The sequence below is a fragment of the Phyllobates terribilis genome, unplaced genomic scaffold (assembly GCF_046119375.1).
Source record: "Phyllobates terribilis strain yellow unplaced genomic scaffold, ASM4611937v1 Scaffold_1__5_contigs__length_1240528914, whole genome shotgun sequence".
NCBI lineage: Eukaryota > Metazoa > Chordata > Amphibia > Anura > Dendrobatidae > Phyllobates > Phyllobates terribilis.
Genome location: NW_027362761.1, coordinates 413,479,876 through 413,499,493, shown reverse-complemented (window position 1 = coordinate 413,499,493; position 19,618 = coordinate 413,479,876). Strand labels below are relative to the sequence as shown.

General features: G+C 40.3%; 1 protein-coding gene across 8 annotated transcripts in view; it reads right to left on the bottom strand.

The window, feature by feature from the left end:
• The window catches only part of SEMA6A (semaphorin 6A), a 294,872-nt gene that overhangs the window by 168,739 nt on the left and 106,515 nt on the right, over nucleotides 1-19,618 (bottom strand). For all 8 annotated transcript variants that reach the window (XM_073676968.1, XM_073676972.1, XM_073676976.1 and 5 more), the window contains 2 exons: nucleotides 9,438-9,555; nucleotides 758-818 (listed from right to left, as the gene is read on the bottom strand). In XM_073676968.1, the coding sequence (XP_073533069.1) occupies nucleotides 758-818; nucleotides 9,438-9,555 (179 nt within the window). The remainder of the gene's footprint in view (nucleotides 1-757; nucleotides 819-9,437; nucleotides 9,556-19,618) is intronic.

The window sequence follows — 19,618 nt, the reverse complement described above, 5'->3', positions numbered from 1 at the left end:
CAGGGGACCGAGCTGCACGGGACAGGTAGGGACAGGTGGGTCCACTGTGGCTTCTTCTTGCCTGCTGACAGTGACTCACAGGTCTCTGCCTATACACGTACGTAGGCAGAGACCTGGGACGGGTTAAGCCGCTGTGGACCCGCCTGTCCGACTAGTCTTCCCGCGGCTCGGTCCCAGGCAGCGATTAAAAGTCTATTTTTACATGCCTGGCTGAGATTGCACAGCCAGTGCTTCATACGTGCGGCACATGAATTGGGCAACATGTGTCAGATGTCAGGTTCACTTTAAACATATTCAGGATTATTTAGATTATCAATATTAATTTTATTATGAATTTATGAAGAATAAAGCACATTTTCTGCTTGCACTCATCATACTTATTTCCAGAGAATAGTCATAGTAAAGACTACCAACTCTTTATAAAGGGGTCATGCATAAGGCCTGTATGGGGGGCACACATAGTTCTTATGTGCTGTCATGTGGTGTCTCAGTCATACAATATTCAGTAGAAAATACCAAATTCCACATGGAACTGACAGAAAAATATACATATAATGATAATAGAGGTATATAACATTGCAGTATATCCCCATCTATACAGAGCGGTAATATGGCCAAGAACCTTGACGAAGTAAAAGAAGCTTTACCGTAAGAACAACTTTTTATTAGAACTGAACATCAAATATTCTTCATGGCTTTGCACTGTATCTCACTCTCTGAAAGAGTTAGATAGTATTAACACGTGAATATTACTCACTTTGCTGAAGTAAATTTCTTCTGTGTGCGACGTGTCCAGGTCTATCGTGTAGATGTGGTCCCTGGAAAGGAAGGAACATTTTTAATATGATACCAATTATATTTTGGTAAGACAAATATTAATATTCATTGTAGGATACTAAAATTGTAACCAATCATATAAGCTAAATGGTATTGTAATAAATTAATAAATAGTTTGTAAGATGAACTTCTGATAGATTGCTTAAACATTATGGACAGTGGCAGAACTTGCAGCTCGTGGATCCCAAATGTAAAATCGCCAACTAGGCCCCCAACGATCTCTAAAGGGAGCCTGTCATGTCCCAAAATGCTATTAACCTGGAGATATGGTGTTATTCTACAGGTTAATAACGTTCTATAGCTGCGCGGCCACCGCAGTGAAAGCCCCGCTACTGGGAATAAATGAACTTTATTCCTCCCAGCATCCTCTGTCTTTCAGTCATAGAGGTGGGCCTTCAGTTACCGCTCAGTGGTTGTAGCCACGGCCCTGCACTGAGTGACAGCCGAATCTTCACTGATACAATGCTGAGCTGGCTGTCAGTCAGTGGCGGTGCGTGGTTGCAACCACAGCTCACTATGTACTGAGCAGTAACTGAATTTGTGCCTCTATAACTGAAATATGGAGGCTTCAGGAAGGAATAAAGGTCATTTCCTCCCTGTAGCCAGGCTTTCAGTGCTTAAGGCTGTGTACCCATGATGCTGTTTTGGTGCGTATTTGCAGCGCGTAAACGCTCCAGAAACGCATTGCATACCTTATCCCATGACTTCCTATGACATTCTGCAAGTTCTGTGCACATGGTCCGTATTTTTTCTGCGCAGATTTTACTCGCAGAAAAAATACGGACATGACCAATTCTTGTGTGTTTCTGCATGCGTATTTGCCTATACAATGCATTGGAAAAAAGCATGGCAAATACGCGTCAAATACGCGTTAAAACGCATGTAAGAACCGCATGCGTTTTTCTGCCAAGGAGATGCAGAAATGCTCAGGAAAATTTCTGCTTCATTTCTGCATCGTGGGCACTAAGCCTAAGAATGCTAAGAACCTGCAGGTTAATAGCAATTTTTGACATGACAGGTTCCCTTTAATGGCACTGGTCTTCTCATATGAGCTCCAGGGACCGGGTGTGGATGGAAACCGAGCACCCACTATAGTTACACCTCTGATAATGGGGACTGAACGCAAATAGGCAAAACAAAATCTAATGAAAAATCAAAATAATAAAAATAAAATGTATAGCAGGAAACAACGACAACCAATTATCACTTTTTTAGCATTTTATGAGGATTACTGAGGATATTGTAAAGATCCACTATCCTGACAAGCGTCACTTGTTTTCTCCAAATACAACACCAAGGATTGTTGATTTAGCGGATATATTAACATTATTAAAATAATTATATTCGTAGGCTCATAGACACACATGGACACAGTGTTAACTCGTCTGATCCAATCCTGCACAAGAGCTATGGTACAGTAAAGAGCAGAAAAAGCCCATTCTGGCTATGATAGAAAGGTGTCACAACACACAGCAAATCACAGCCAGCTGAGTATACTGCGGCATCACCAGAGACTGGTCAGAGTGCCCATAGTGACCCCTGTGCACTGCTAAAAGTTGCAATAAGGGGCACATCAACATCAGAACTGGTCTATGGACATGGCACCAGAATGCACTAATGTAATAAGAAAATCCATCAGAAACCGTATGATAAGCTAAGACCCCTAATGACTGGTGTCACTAAATGACCTCTGATCAGCTGCTTGTTTGCTGAACGGCGGTTATTTAATTGTCTGTTTACACTGGCAGATCACACTCCCGATGTGCACTGAGCTGAAGTAGATCGTTCTGTGCGTATAGGCTGCCATTGTTCTTAGCGGTGCGAGTCTTGCTTACACAGTAAGATGTGCTGCCGAGAGCGATGATCTTTGTGCTGAATAAATGAATAGATGAATGATTGCTCGATCATCGGGTGATTATCTTTACATGTAAATGGGAAGCCAATCACAGAAGGAGAATTCCTCGGAGCGCTCATTCACGATAAGTTTTCAGTGTAAATGCACCTTAGGGAATATTCTGCGGGGGAAACCTTGGGGTGCCTGGCATTCATGTGGAGGTTACTTTGATATCCATCAGCTGCCTAAACATTGTTGCAGACCAGCCTGTCATGACAATGGAATTCCCTAACATTAGTGGCATCGCCCAGTGCTTGCCACACCATCATGTTCCTCATACTATTCCTAGTCTATTTTTGCAATGAGTTTAGTGCTGTCTTAGCTTCCAACTTCCCCATATCTCAATCTGTGAACATAAAAAATTTGCTGCTAATTTCTTGGTGCCGGATTCCACAGGACACCATTAGAGATCTTTTGCAATCCATGTAAAACTACTATACTAAGGTATATTATTTAAGGCATATTAAACAGAACTAGAAGTAGCATAACTACAAACCTAAAATATATGAATATAAAGTGAAAAATGGCAAGTTTTAAAGAATATATTAAAATATTTTCTTCACATTTAATAGACTAGATACATATATTAAAATATAAGTATAATTTTATACCATTCTCAGACTGGCATCCTGCAGTTTGGTGACTTAGCCTAGATCTGATGAAACATTTGGCCACTCACGTCCTCTTGTATCCAGAATGGTCATTAGTAGATAGAGTGTTTGATCTAAGCCTGAACAAATATTCACTAGGAACCATTTTTTTTTTCAACTTTTACTTAATAATCTTGATTTAATAAGGCAGTAGTATCCCCCCACTGAAATCAATGAAAAGATGCTATTACGTTCAAACAAGTAGGAGATTCATTTATCTATGAAGCCCCAAATAAAGATGAAATAGTCTTCCTTGACAAGCTGGTACTTCCATACACTTCTCGGTTTGTGCATGAAGTCATAGTTTTTCTGTAAGGGTATGGATAGATTGTAAAACTGGCATTAAACAGGTTAATAAGGAGCATCTGGGAGCAGAGCTAGTAAACCATTTGCATTTACACCACGTGCCAAATAACTAGAAATGAGTTGAGGATTTCCAACAACTACTTAACGCTTGTGGTTAAATTCTTTTGTAATTAGGTTCTGTTGTCTGACAAATGTTGCAATATGGGGTGTTCTGGATTTGCTAAAGAAAAGAACTTCTGTTTGCTTCCTAGGAGCTGGACGCTGCACTTTATCATGCAGTTCACTTTAATGGCTGAAGCACAGTCTGGGTCATTAGAAGAATAACATTAGCTTTTAACTTAATTTGCTGTGACCATTTTGTTCTTCTGCAGAGAAATGCTGCAACACAACAGACAAAATAATCAGGCTGATCGTTTTTAGCTAAAGTGAGTATTAGCGGACACCCCCCATGTTGTCTGGGCTGCGCCTTTTCCAGTGTTAATTTACGGTTTTCATTTTTGTTCTTGCATTGTGCTTGATTGAACCCCATTAGAAATCAGTCACAAAGCAGCAATATAGGTCTATTCACATGGATACCTAAAAATTGCCAAGGAATCCTCATTAATATGGCTGCATTGAGAAGACCTGAAAACCTTTCTGCTTGGCTTGCTCTCTCACATATTGCTAAGTTTGGTCTATGACATAAGCAATCCCGTTTCAATGAAACCTAATAGCAGTATAATTGCACTTCCCACCTCTGTTTGCTAACACGGTGCGAAGTCTCCATTCCTCATGCAACTCAACTGGTTTACTAACTAGAGTCTTTTCCGTTCTAGACAAAAAAGACTTTGTTTTGCCCAAACACTAAGTTCCATAAATTGTAAGTAATAAACCAGCTTTTAATTCCGCTACTTTAGCACAAACAGAAACCAAAAATCTCCTTCTCACACCTCTGTTTAGAATTGCCAAAATTAGTTACCATGACATAGACTCGCTCGGGTAGACTATTCTGCAGTGATACTGGCTGTTTGTGACCCATGACCACCAATATAATGTATGTCTACACGAGTTGTGCTGCAACAGCTGCTGAATGAACAACTCTGTGGATTCCTGAAGGGTGTGAATCTTTTGACATGTGCTTCTGTGCACAGTGGTAAAACCTTTCTGGCCTTCAGGCTAGGTGGGTGCTCAGTGTTTCAGTGCAATGTCTTTTGTTTTAACCCATTAATAGTGTAAAACACTGCTCATTGTGGCATCCATATATTTAAATAAAATAATGGATATATAAAATGACAAGTTTTGTCCTGGCCTCCTTATTTTACATGAATTTTATCTGTATTTATTTATTAATTTATTTTACTCACTTATATAGCACCATTAATTCCACAGCGCTTCACAGACAATATTGGCATTGTCCCCATTGGGGCTCACAATCTAAATTCCCTATCAGTATGTCTTTGGAGTGTGGGAGGAAACTGGAGTACCTGGAGGAAACCCAGGCAAACATGGGGAGAACATACAAACCCCCTGCAGATGTTGTGCTTGGTGGGATTTGAACCCAGGACACCAGTGCTGCAAGGCTGCAGTACTAACCACTGAGCCACTGTGCTGCCCATTTATTTATTTTACTCACTTATATAGCGCCATTAATTTCATAGCGCTTTACAGACAGTCATCACTGTCCCGATTTGGGCTAAAAATCTAGATTGCCTATCAGTATGTTTTTGGAGTGGAAGAGGAACACCGACACAAACACGAGGAGAACATACAAACTCCTTGCAGATGTCATCCTTGGTGGAATTTGAACCCAGGACCCCAGTGTTGCAGTGCTAACCACTGCGCCACCGTGTTGCCCATATGTATCTATCATTACCTTTGTGAAGGTGAGCACAATGTAAAAGAAAAAAATGAGTAAATGAAATGTAGTAATCATCCAGGTTTTTTTTTTCCAGAACCCAGTTCTGAAACTGATCTAGGACAATAGGATAATGTTCAAATATGGCAGGGAACCACTCTGGCATATCTTCTAACAAGGCATATCATGTTCTTGGCCAAGTGGTCAACTCTTTGTAGGGTAGAGTAAGCTGACAATCTATAAGCTATGGCTACATGATACCTGTAGCGAAGCACAATAAAGGGAACCACCACATTGGAAAACACTACATAACTGCAGATAATATGGTTAATCAGCAGGTAAATGGTGTTAAAATCATCCAAGGCAAAAAGATAATGAAAATCTGCACCCACCATTCCTGTAAAATCATGTATCCTTTATTTCATAACTTGGATAAAACAGTGGCAAGCAGGGAGGGAAAGCAGACAACAGCTGTTTCGGGCTTGAGCAAGTGCTTCTGCGGGTCCAGTGTTAAAATTATTACTGTCTGCCTTACTGAAAGTGTAGATACAGGTAGAAAATTAAGGTATATCTTTCCTTTAGCTGCTTACAGCTACAGCACAGGAGGCTGTCAATCAAAGTGCTGGGGAGTGACTACAGCTGCCGCTAATTGAGTAGTGAGTGATAACCGTAACTGCTCCATGCACTTCCCCTGTGAATGAAATCAATTAGCTACAAGAAGGATATTACTACATTTTCTCCCTGTAGCCATGTTTCCAGTAAGGCAGGCATGATTTTAATGCCATTTACCTGTGATTAACCCTATATCTGCAGACATGACAAGCTCCCTTTAAGATCTGAAAGGTTACACTGCCAGTTGCAACTATTGATAGTGAAAGTGGTCATGGAGAAACCAGTAAGGATTGAATTTCTGTCTAATGTAGTGGCACAGTGCCGCCAAATTTCAAGTTGCAGTAAGAAGACATTTATCTTTGTTAGTTAGTATCAGGGTAGCCCACCGACCAGAAATTTCAGGACCGTCCGTAAAAATAGGGCACTTTTTTTTTTGCCCTACCAGTAAAAAAATGTAAGGATTCCGTGATTGGTTTTAAGACTGAATAAACTTATACAGATTATTTTGACTGTAATTATCATCATTTTACAGTTTTCAGTGAATGCAGGTCAGGTCATTATATCAGAATTATGGGCTGCAGACATGGATCACTTATAAACATAATTATTTATTATGGTTTTCCAATGTGTCCATAAAAAATATTGTCTGTCCTTGACTTTTTTAAAAATCCTTCCAGGAAAAATAAAGTCAAGTTGACCACCCTGGTTGTCCAAGCCAAAATCGCATGGGTTTGGTCGACATTAATGGGTATGGCCGCCTTTAGATAGTAAAAATTTGTACCCAATTACTGTATATTATAATGTGGAAGTTACTATAGATGTCAAAGTTCCAATTACTCCAGGAAAGACAAGAAATCTTGTCTTTGGTTAAACATGTCTGTAAGGAGAGACATATTAAGATCTATGTATGTCGACAAGGAAAGCAGCATTGAAATCTTATTAAGGTAAATCCCTGGACACCTTAAGAGATGCAAAATATTGGAAATGTATTAACATTATTTTCATGCTCAAAGTAATATTGAAGCCTTGAAGCTAACATGGATTTCGCCATTATTATTTTATCTCTCACTTGAGTGAAGATTTTCTTCAGAAAAAAGCAGTAAATGAATGCATGGCCATGATTGACATGAACATTCGGCTGGTAAATAATCAGCTATAAATTACATTCAAAGGACGATAATTAGAACAAACCCATATCTCCGCATTTATTCCAGTCTGCTAACACAAGGCGAGCGAATCTTATCGCCTCCATTGTCTGCTATGGTAATTACCCAGGTCCTTTTAACTGGTACAGTATTCTGCAATAGAAGTAGTAAAAGCAGCAAGATGAAACCATACACTGTGATAATGAGAAGAATATCACGCCAGTCAAAGGTCTAAGGCTCACAGTAATTAAAAGGAGATACTTCAGCATAGATGTCACAGTGATGAGGATGATCTGTGCACATCTCTCACACCTTGTAATGGAAAATAAAAAAAAAAGTTGTCAAAAGTAAAGGCCTGCTATAGTCAAATCAAAAGCTTTCTCCATGTTACCTATGTCTGCAATAGTATAATGAGGCACCCTAAGCCGCACAAGGTCTATCGGTTCTCGTCCACTCATTCCTGAACAGTGTTAGACAAACAATGGCCGTTCTGCAATAACCAATGAGATTTTTTTTTCTTGCAATAACAAGTCATTAGGAATCAACACAAGCGAGTGAATGAAAAGAAGTAGCAGGAAATTGTAGACTTTTTTCTCCTTTATAAATGAATCATCCAGCAGCAACACAGCATGGCTATTGTATAAGCAGTATTCCATACCGTACACTTTTAATGAGGTTTTAAAAACAGTATATTCAATGGAAACTATGTAATAAATTAGATATTAAAGGGAACCTGTCACACTGAACATGGAGTCTAGTCTATCCTCCTCCTCCTCTAGTCTAGCAGGTTATAGAGGAGGGGGAGCTCAACACATTGATATATTGGATTGTGGGAAACTTGTCATTTATTATTTGAAATCTTTCCTCATTTTGGCTTAGGAGTCCAGTGGTTCGTCCCAATTAGTAATTGACAGCAATTCCAATACAGCCCCTGAGGAAGCCCAAGAGAAACGCGCGTCGGGATTGTGGACTTACACACAGGGACACATAGATACATGGGAGAGCATTATATTTCCTGTGAACTGCTGCTTATTGCTTTTTTAATCTAACTATCAAGATCACTATTACCAGTCCCAGTGTTACTATGCACTTTATCTACTAGAGATTATTTGTGCCTAAATTAAGGCTATATATCCTGTATAGTCTCTATGTACATGCATATATTACCTGGTCGCCTTTGTCAGCAGTCTTTAACTCATAGCCACCATTAGACATTTACCTTTTGGTCCAATAATGTGTGTATCTGTCCAGTTTTTGAGCCTTCACCATTGACCATCCTGCTATTCGTTTTGCTGCATGCAATTTTAGTGCATTTTCTTATATTTAATAAAAATTGTTATATTTTTATACATTTCTTGCTCATTTTATTGGAGTTCATACACTCTATATCTCTGTAGGCACTATGTATTATTCAGGAGTTCTCTATATCGAATTTTTGTTGGGATCATGATTCCCCTAACCATTTCTTATATCCATGTATTGAACAGAGATTGTAATACAAGTTAGGCTAGGGTCACACCAGCATATATTCTCTCAACTGGGAGAATCGGGCCAATTATGTTAATCACACTCTGATCAGAGTTTGATCAGAGTGTGGACATAGTGTGCTCTGATTTTCTCGGATAAGGAAAAGATGGGAAAAAAATGTCTCCGTCTTCTCCATTCTGTCAGTACATTAAAATACGTTAAAATTGGACTGCACTCATCCAAGTGCAGTCTGATATTTTCCACGGACTCATTGACTTGCATGCCCAAGTGCGATCCGATAATCAGATCCAACTCGAGCATGTTGCAATTTTTCCCTCAGAAAGATTCTGTTTGAGGAAAAGAATCAGACATGTGCACGGTTCCTTAGAATAACATTAGTAGTGCGATCTGATATTTTGTCGGATAACACTTGAACGGTCGTCTGCACAAGCTCTTATACTGAATTTTTCCCCACAAACCTACAGTCTATATTGATCTGGCCAGCTCCTCCTGCTCTATAACGGGATACCAATATATTGCACAAGATTTCCAATCCTATTTCATTTCGACTTTGGTGTTCATTGACTAGGACAGAACCAATTCTGTTACAATGTCTGGATCAACAGATGTTAGTAGTAATATATATTTAAATTTGCTTTTTCCTAGTGATCTCTAATAAAGGGTTTACTAACCTAGCAGCTATGTACAGCGTCCGATTCATTATCATGATCTGTTGGATGTCCATTTTGTGCCTCTGTGTGTTGTTTCTTCCTGGTTTGTGCCCCACAAATACCGGATACTGTTTAGTAACTGTAAGAAAAAAAATGGAGCAAAAGAACTTCTTAGAAATGATGCAAAAACTCTTTGAATGTTGTAGCACAGTGGTCACATAACGTGACCTTCTTTATACGAAACAAACCATTTTTCATGATGTCCTTTTACAGTGCTAACAATTGAAAGGTGACACATTGGAAATTCAAGAAACTGAAATCAACAATACATCAAAAGGTTACAACTCTCAAGTAGTAATTCACACTGGATTTCGTAAAAATTTAAGGAGCTTAAGAGTTTCATGGATCAGCTTTCTTTGAAAATCCTTTTAACCCACAACAATCATTTAAGATTTATGACTAGAAACCTAAAACTAATAATTTAATAAATTACATATGCTGAAATATTCCATTTCAAGAATTGTACTTGCCTCTTACAGTCATTTTAATAAATATATATCATTATAATTTAAATGTAGGCTGGAATGTGGTATTTTCTAAATAATTTTGCGCATTCTTAGGTAGAGTTCATTTTCATACTATTTTCATTTCAAACTTTTGATAAATGGACATTAGTGCATCACATTGCTCAAACTACAATACAATAACAAATATTTTTATTATTAAAATATATAAAAAAATATTCAGATTCCATATTACACACTTCCAATACACAAATATAATGTGCAGTTTTTGCACAAAAATGTGCAACTTTTTTACTGTTTTATTCAGTGTTGGAACTTTCAAAAGTGTGATTTGCTAAAGAAGCCCCCCCATATACAGTACAGACCAAAAGTTTGGACACACCTTCTCATTTAAAGATTTTTCTGTATTTTCATAACTATGAAAATTGTACATTCACACTGAAGGCATCAAAACTATGAATTAACACATGTGGAATTATATACTTAACAAAAAAGTGTGAAACAACTGAAAATATGTCTTATATTCTAGGTTATTCAAAGTAGCCACCTTTTGCTTTGATGACGGCTTTGCACACTCTTGGCATTCCCTTGATGAGCTTCAAGAGGAAAACTTTGAAAGTGTCCCCAAGTGCAGTTGCAAAAACCATCAAGAGCTACAAAGAAACTGGCTCACATGAGGACCGCCCCAGGAAAGGAAGACCAAGAGTCACCTCTGCTTCTGAGGATAAGTTTATCCGAGTCACCAGCCTCAGAAATCGCAGGTTAACAGCAGCTCAGATTAGAGACCAGGTCAATGCCACACAGAGTTCTAGCAGCAGACACATCTCTTCAACAACTGTTAAGAGGAGACTTTGTGCAGCAGGCCTTCATGGTAAAATAGCTGCTAGGAAACCACTGCTAAGGACAGGCAACAAGCAGAAGAGACTTGTTTGGGCTAAAGAACACAAGGAATGGACATTAGACCAGTGGAAATCTGTGCTTTGGTCTGATGAGTCGAAATTTGAGATCTTTGGTTCCAACCACCGTGTCTTTGTGCGATGAAGAAAAGGTGAATGGATGGACTCTACATGCCTGGTTCCCACCGTGAAGCATGGAGGATGGAGGTGTGATGGTGTGGGGGTGCTTTGCTGGTGACACTGTTGGGGATTTATTCAAAACTGAAGGCATACTGAACCAGTATGGCTACCACAGCATCTTGCAGCGCATGCTATTCCATCTGGAATGCACTTAGTTGGATCATATTTATTTTTCAACAGGACAATGACCCCAAACACACCTCCAGGCTGTGTAAGGGCTATTTGACCAAGAAGGAGAGTGATGGGGTGCTACGCCAGATGACCTGGCCTCCACAGTCACCAGACCTGAACCCAATCGAGATGGTTTGGGGTGAGCTGGACCGCAGAGTGAAGGCAAAAGGGCCGACAAGTGCTAAGCATCTCTGGGAACTCCTTCAAGATTGTTGGAAGACCAATTCCGGTGACTACCTCTTGAAGCTCATCAAGAGAATGCCAAGAGTGTGCAAAGCAGTCATCAAAGCAAAAGGTTGCTACTTTGAAGAACCTAGAATATAAGACATATTTTCAGTTGTTTCACACTTTTTTGTTAAGTATATAATTCCACATGTGTTAATTCATAGTTTTGATGCCTTCAGTGTGAATGTACAATTTTCATAGTCATGAAAATACAGAAATATCTTTAAATGAGAAGGTGTGTCCAAACTTTTGGTCTGTACTGTATATTTTTTAAATACAAGTGCTTCTCACTAAATTATAATATCATCAAAAAGTTAATTTATTTCTGTTCTTTAATTCAAAAAGTGAAACTCATATATTATATAGAGTCATTACAAACAGTGATTTATTTCAAGTGTTTATTTCTGTTAATGTTGATGATTATGGCTTACAGCTAATGAAAACACAAAAATCATTATCTCAGTAAATTAGAATAGTTAACAAAAAACACCTGCAAAGACTTCCTAAGTGTTTAAAAAGGTCCCTTAGTCTGTTTCAGTAGGCTCCACAATCATGGGGAAGACTGCTAACTTGACAGATGTCCAGAAGGCAGTCATTGACACACTCCACAAGGAGGGTAAGCCACAACAGGTCATTGCTAAAGAAGCTTGCTGTTCACAGAGTGCTGTATCCAAGCATATTAATAGAAAGTTGAGTGGAAGAAAAAAGTGTGGTAGAAAAAGGTGCATAAGCAACCGGGATAACCGCAGCCTTGAAAGTATTGTTAAGAAAAGGCCATTCAAAGATTTGGACTTCTGCTGGAGTCATAGGTTCAAGAGTCACCACACACAGATGTATCCAGGACATGGGCTACAAGTGTCACATTCCTTGTGTGAAGCCACTCATGACCAATAGACAACGCCAGAAGCATCTGACCTGGGCCAAGGAGAAAAAGACCTGGACTGTTGCTCAGTGGACCAAGTTGTTGTTTTCAGATTAAAGTAAATTTTGCATTTCATTTGGAAATCAAGGTCCCAGAGTCTGGAGGAAGAGTGGAGAGGTACACAATCCAAGCTGCTTGAGGTCTAGTGTGAAGTTTCCACAATCAGTGATGGTTTGGGGAGCCATGTCATCTGCTGGTGTAGGTCCACTGTGTTTTATCAAGACCAAAGTCAGTGCAGCCGTCTACCAGGAAATTTTAGAGCACTTCATGCTTCCCTCTGCCGACAAGCTTTTTGGAGAAGGAAATTTCATTCTCCAGCAGGACTTGGCACCTGTCCGACTTCCAAAAGTACCAATACCTGGTTTAAAAACAACAGTATCACTGTGCTTGAGTGGCCAGCAAACTCGCCTGACCTTAACCCCATAGAGAATCTATGGGGTATTGTCAAGAGGAAGATGAAAGACACCAGACTCAACAATGCAGACGAGCTGAAGGTTGCTATCAAAGCAACCTGGGCTTCCATAACACCTCAGCAGTGCCACAGGCTGATCGCCTCCATGCCACGCCGCATTTATGCAGTAATTGATGCAAAAGGAGCTCCGACCAAGTATTGAGTACATTTACTGAACGTACATTTCAGTAGGCCAACATTTCGGATTGTAAAAACATTTTTCAAGCTGTTGTTATAAAGTACTCTAATTTACTGAGAAAATGACTTTTGTGTTTTCATTGGCTGTAAGCCATAATCATCAACATTAACAGAAATAAACCCTTGAAATAGATCACTCTGTTTGTAATGACTCTATATAATATATGAGTTTTTTGTATTGTAGAACTGAAATAAATTAACTTTTTGATGATATTCTAAATTAGAAAGAAGCACTAGTATGTGTACATGTAATGTAGTGTGAGTGTATTAATATACTCACCTACCGCCGCTCTCTGCAGTGTCCAGCGGCGTTCTGCTACACTTCTGAATGACATCAGCGCAATTGTGACTAGTCGGCTCACTCCATGCTTTATTTTTGAGCTAGAAGTCTCTTTTACAATGTAAGTCTATGGGGCCTCGTTCTGACGCTCCATAGACTTACAATGTAAAAGCCACTTCCGGGTCACACAGCACAATCAGGAGAGTCTGCAGGGTGGTGACGTCACTGAAAACAGGTGCAGAACGGTGCTGGACACCGGAGAGAATGGCGGTAGGTGAGTATATTAATGCACTCGCACTACATTACATGCACATATACACACATTTAATAAAAAAAAACATGGGAATGTTTCTTTAAGCAAATGAAATTCGAACAAGAATTATGAATTACTAACTACCTTCAGTGGGAGAATAGGGTGGTGTAAAAAGTGGAAAATTAATTCTAGACAGAGGAAAAGAAAGGTGCACCAAATTTATCCAATATCATGCAACACTTTAAAGAGAATCTGTCAGCAGATTTTTGATACCTCATCTGAGAGCAGCATGATTTAGGCAGAGAGACGCTCAATCCAATGAAGTATCACTAAGTTTACTGGGTGCAGCTGTACTGACAATCAGTGTTTTTAGATTTAGCTTGAAGCAGAGCTGAGAAAGGTGCCCCACCCACACCACAGCTAACTCTGCTCACACCGAGCACTGTATGTACCTTGTCTATAGACAGTGAGCTGATCATCACAGGAGGGTGTGGAGTCGGACTACCATGTACTTGCTGCTGTAGTCCCCACACTGATAATCACCAGGTGATAAGACCTTCAGTGTAGATAAATAACAACAAAGTAACACATCGTTGAACTCAGTGTTTAACCCCTACCTCATGCTATGCTCATATTACAGAGCAAAGACCTAACAGATTCCTTTAAGAAATTTGGTGCAAATAACAGCAACGCAGCCACAAGCAAAACAGGCTTCAAAAATTCCTTTCATGATTATTTCCTACTATGTTTTTACAGTCACATTATTTCCATTACTTTCCATGACAACAGCAGCACACATGATGTCTGTATTTTGCTGAGTGTTTTTCTAATAAAGCAGATGTGCTGAAAACTCCTTTCACATTGCATTTTTGTCCACGTTGGCTGATCCCGTCGGGGGTTGCATCTGAACCCCCAGCAAAACGGGATTTGGGTGTATTGGCCGATAGGGCTATAGACTATAATGGTGCTGACAGAATCAACATGTCCTCTGACGTGCATTATTTTCGGACATATACGCCTACTGGAGGCGGACACTCAGACATAGTAGACTGCGTCTGAGAGTCCGCCTCCAGTACGCGTATATGCCCGAAAATGAAACACATCAGAGCACATGTTGACTCTGTCGGCACCATTATAGTCTATGGCTCCATCGGCGCACATGCCCAAATCCCATGTTGCGGGGGTACAAATGGAAGCCCCGACGGGACCAGCAAGCGTGGGCAAAAATGCAATGTGAAAGGAGCCTAAATCAGTAAATCAGATATCTATTAATAAAAAAGAGCAATTTATTTAAATAGGGTTAAAAAACAAGGAACCAAATAAACAGGTCATTTTTACTGAACAATATCAGATCTGTTTTTTCTGTCTATCATTTTGTATTCTCCTATAGCTAGAAAAATTACAAACCTGAACATCGCCTACTACTTGGTACAACTCTTTAACATGTAAATTCTTACTTGAAGCTAACAGAGAACTTTTTATTTAAAGAGCCAGAAGTTCTGCATTTTTTAAATCTGCTTCCAGAATATCATAAACATTTACTATGTTATGTCAATTTTTTTTGTTAAGTAATTTTAAAATATGTAATTAAATTTGTGATTCTTTATTTCCCAATTATAGTTTAGTGGCTGCATGAGTTTTATAAGTGTAGTAAGATATCTTTGGCTTTTGCAGAAACTTGATGCAGTAAAAGTCATTTGCATTCAGATCCATGTTAAGCTCGTCGGAAGCGCACTTTTCAGTAACACTAAATCTATTCTGCAGGCTGATAATGCTCAAAAGTAGAGGACTGGTCATGTTCTTAAGAATCTACAGCTTTTAAGTAGGTTAGTTGAGGAGATTAACAGTAGATACGCCAAGAGTTTATCCGCTGTGCAGACTTAAGACTTCAGCTAGAGTCTGCATATAAAATACTTTTCCAAGAAAATTTTAAAGGCGGTCTGTCAGTACAAACGACTGTTCAAACCAAGTACAGGATCTTGGTGCACCTTGGCGTGGCCAAGCAGTTCAGTCCACCTTCCCACCTACAGCAGAGCAGTTCAGTGCACCTTCCCACCTCCAGCAGAGCAGTTCAGTGCACCTTCCCACCTCCAGCACAGCAGTTCAGTGCAACTTCCCACCTACAGCAGAGCAGTTCAGTGCACCTTCCCACCTACAGCAGAGCAGTTCAGTGCACCTTCCCACCTACAGCACAGCAGTTCAGTGCACCTTCCCATCTCCAGCACAGCAGTTCAGTGCACCTACCCATCTCCAGCACAGCAGTTCAGTGCACCTACCCATCTCCAGCACAGCAGTTCAGTGCACCTTTCCAGCTCCAGCAGAGCAGTTCAGTGCACCTTCCCACCTCCAGCACAGCAGTTCAGTGCACCTACCCATCTCCAGCACAGCAGTTCAGTGCACCTTCCCACCTCCAGCACAGCAGTTCAGTGCACCTTCCCACCTCCAGCAGAGCAGTTCAGTGCACCTTCCGACCTACAGCACAGAAGTTCAGTGCACCTTCCCACCTCCAGCACAGCAGTTCAGTGCACCTTCCCACCTCCAGCAGAGCAGTTCAGTGCACCTTCCCACCTACTGCGGAGCCGATCAGTGCACCTTCCCACCTAAAGCAGAGCAGTTCAGTTCACCTTCCCACCTACAGTGGAGCAGTTCAGTGCACCTTCCCACCTACAGTACAGCAGTTCAGTTCACCTTCCCACCTACAGTGGAGCAGTTCAGTGCACCTTCCCACCTACAGCAGGGCAGTTCAGTACACCTTCCCAGCTACAGTGGAGCAATTCAGTGCACCTTCCCACCTCCAGCAGAGCAGATCAGTGCACCTTCCCACCTACAGCAGAGCAGTTCAGTGCACCTTCCCACCTACAGCAGAGCAGTTCAGTGCACCTACCCATCTCCAGCACAGCAGTTCAGTGCACCTTGCCACCTACTTGTTTTACATAATCTATTCTTTATTGACAGGTCTTGGTTTACAGGAGCCAAACAAGAGTGGAAATAGTTTGAAAACAAGCAGGTGGCAAGATGCATTGAACTACACGGCCTTGCCATAGGTGTGTCAAGTGCCTGTGCTTGGTTTGAACAGTAGTTTTGTGCTGTCAAACTCTTTTTAAGCCTAACATGGGTTTAACCTTTAAAGAATGAGATGTACACTATTCTCATTATTAGTTAAGAGGACATATATTGGAATGTGAGAGTTCCCTCCAGCTCAGCAGATGTGCGTTAACAGCAATAACTTATTTTACACTTATTATCATTCCCTTTACTTCAAGGAATATTACAGCAATAGAGGAAGCAACCTCGCTCCGCCTGTACCAGTCGCTGTCACATTGTGTTCAAGATTATTGAAATTGTTCTTGTATTATACCCCCTTTTTCACATGTAAAGCGCCATGGAATAAATGGCGCTATAATAATAAATAATAATAATAATAATATAAATTCCATGACACTTCTGTCAGCCTGGTTTATGACAATCTGCATTCAATGATCTAAAGGTAGAATACAAGTTTCCGTAAACTATCTTGACATTATAGCACATTTGTCCTGGTAGATAAAAAGATATTCAGATTTGTTACATTTTAATATTTAAAACTTACTACTGTACTTTCACTATTAAAGCTCCACTGATGTCCCAGAATCAGTGGTGGCCTCGTTTCCCAGCAGATCAGCTCCAATGTTGGGTTTCACAAAGGAACATCCTTATAGCAACATGGGGCCAGTGATTTGTGTAAAGGAGGTGGGTTACCTGGATCATTTCACTACATAAGCCAGCCCCCTTATCTGTTATGGCCCATTCATAGACAGAAGAGGGATTGTCTTGTCAATTCAAATAAGACAGTTATTAACATGGCATGGGGCGGGAGCCATGGGTGAGGTACTCGTCTCTCATGCCCTGGCATGTTTCATGAAGGTGGGGGTCCAGGCTGGGTATGTGGACTTCGTCTAAGGAGGTGCTACGCCCTTGCAGGCTGCATGTTACTGATGGCTTGAGTTGGCCAGGACCTGATGTTGAGCAGGTCAAGGAGGGAGACCGCCAGTCAAAAATAAACTTTTTACTGAACGATAACTTGGTGGGGATCATGTACAAGAGATAGCGGGTATACAGCTTGAGGAACCTTTCCTTCACAATACAGAGCATTTTCACGCACAGACTCAATTCCTTTCTCTTTAGGCACTTGGTCTCTGTCTCCACTGTTTCACCTTCCTTCACCATAACCCAGCTCAGTACTACAGTCCAGTTAGTGAGAGGCCTACCCTTCATCCAGTGATTCCGTGTCTTTTTCCCTTAGAGGAGCTAATTTGCCACTATGGCCGATACTTAGCTTCTCTGCTTGCTGACACCTTGGAACTTCCACCCATGGCACTCTCTTCATTTCACATTCTCTGTTCTGTCCTGGCCCGTTACCTCTCTGAGTTATAAACTCGGGGCCGTACTGCTAGGCGTCTTGTTCCAGGACCCATTTCCAGTAAATCACTCCTGTCCTTTGGTCATTTCTCTCTCACGGTCTCTATTCATCACGCTATCCACTGCCTTGGTCTCCACTCATGCTAGGGACACCCACATCACGCAACTCTGCTGAATGGTCAGACCTTAAGTCTGCTTCTGTGGCACGCTGGACCTTATCTGTCCTCTTGGCAGGAAACTGTCCCTGTCCCTTCAACTTAGCACCTAGCACTCTGGGCTTGTCCAAAACATTAACCCTAACTCTCGGTACTGTCGGGCAGAACACAATACTATCACCAATAATGCATGTTACAATACACATTACAACAATACGCGTATCTTCAAGGGAGAATGTGGGCAATATGTCCAACTCCTTACACAGACATGTCATATGCCAAGACAGGAAGGTGGGAAATCCCTCTCCTGTGTGGAACCCAACACAGTAGAGGAGCCGATGGGGAAAAATGTTGAACTTGATGAACCTAAGTATTTTTTCAATCTATGTAACTATGCAACCCAGGGGCCTGGATCCAGTGCTCAAGGCAGGACTTTGGTGAAGCTTTCACTATAAATTTTAAACACAACTAAAGCTCTTTTTCCTAGAGCCACCATAATATAGTATTGAGTAAAGTATTCCACTATTTTTTGTGCTGAATTATTGAAATTCATCATTTTTATCCAAAGGAGGTTATGAACCCGCTTTAATATTTCCTCTTAATAAAGTAATTGTTTAAATAGTATTGTAGAACATTTTATGCCATATACCATGCATTTAAAAGTGTCTATTTAATCAAGTGCCACTTAAACTTGTATAAACTTGTAAAAACTAGTATTTCCTCTATTATTTATTTATATTTGCTTATAAAGTGCCAACATATTCTGCAGCGACTTTACAGACATTTTAAATCCCCTATCAGTATGTCCTTTACTATAATGTAACTACCCGAGACTGTGATATGTTTGAGGGGTGTAGATATTTGCTAGTTTTTTAATCATGCAATCATAATTTAGTTGTTAATACAGATTCATCATTTGCTGCTTTTCGCAGTCACTTTTCTTTTTCGAGTTGTGGTTCTCGCTGACGGTTCTTGTGCAAAATTCATCAAAACGGCCCACGTGGTTCATGAATTTTGCCCAACGCCCCAAATTGTTTTTTTTGTTCAGTCTTTAACTGTTTTTGCAATCTTTTACCAGGAAAAATATGTGAAGAATATGAGGGATATAATTTCATGCCAAACAACTGTATCATATCTGGTCAAAGATTATAGACCTCCTTTAAAGTGTGAAGCTGAGACAGGACATTATTAATGGCTGTGCATATTGTCTATATAGCTCCCCACAATCAGCTGCAAAGTCTGGGTCTTGCTCTGTCTCCATGTATTTTGAGGTCTGCTGGCACATAGCGAGGTGAGATACTAGAGTTAGGGATCGTCCTGATTACACCTTGTTGCGATAGGGTGGCTTTTACGCTCTTTTGATCAAAATAGTATAAACTAAGAACCCAATGTTATTTACATGTACTATCACTATTTATTCACTTACTGCAGGGTATTTGCTCAAGGTTTTTATTCTAGGTTTTGTCTGTTAATGGCCACAATGCGAGTGTGCACCTGCACATTCCACTTATGCTAACAGGTATGTTGGCTCATGTCTTTAATTTTGCTA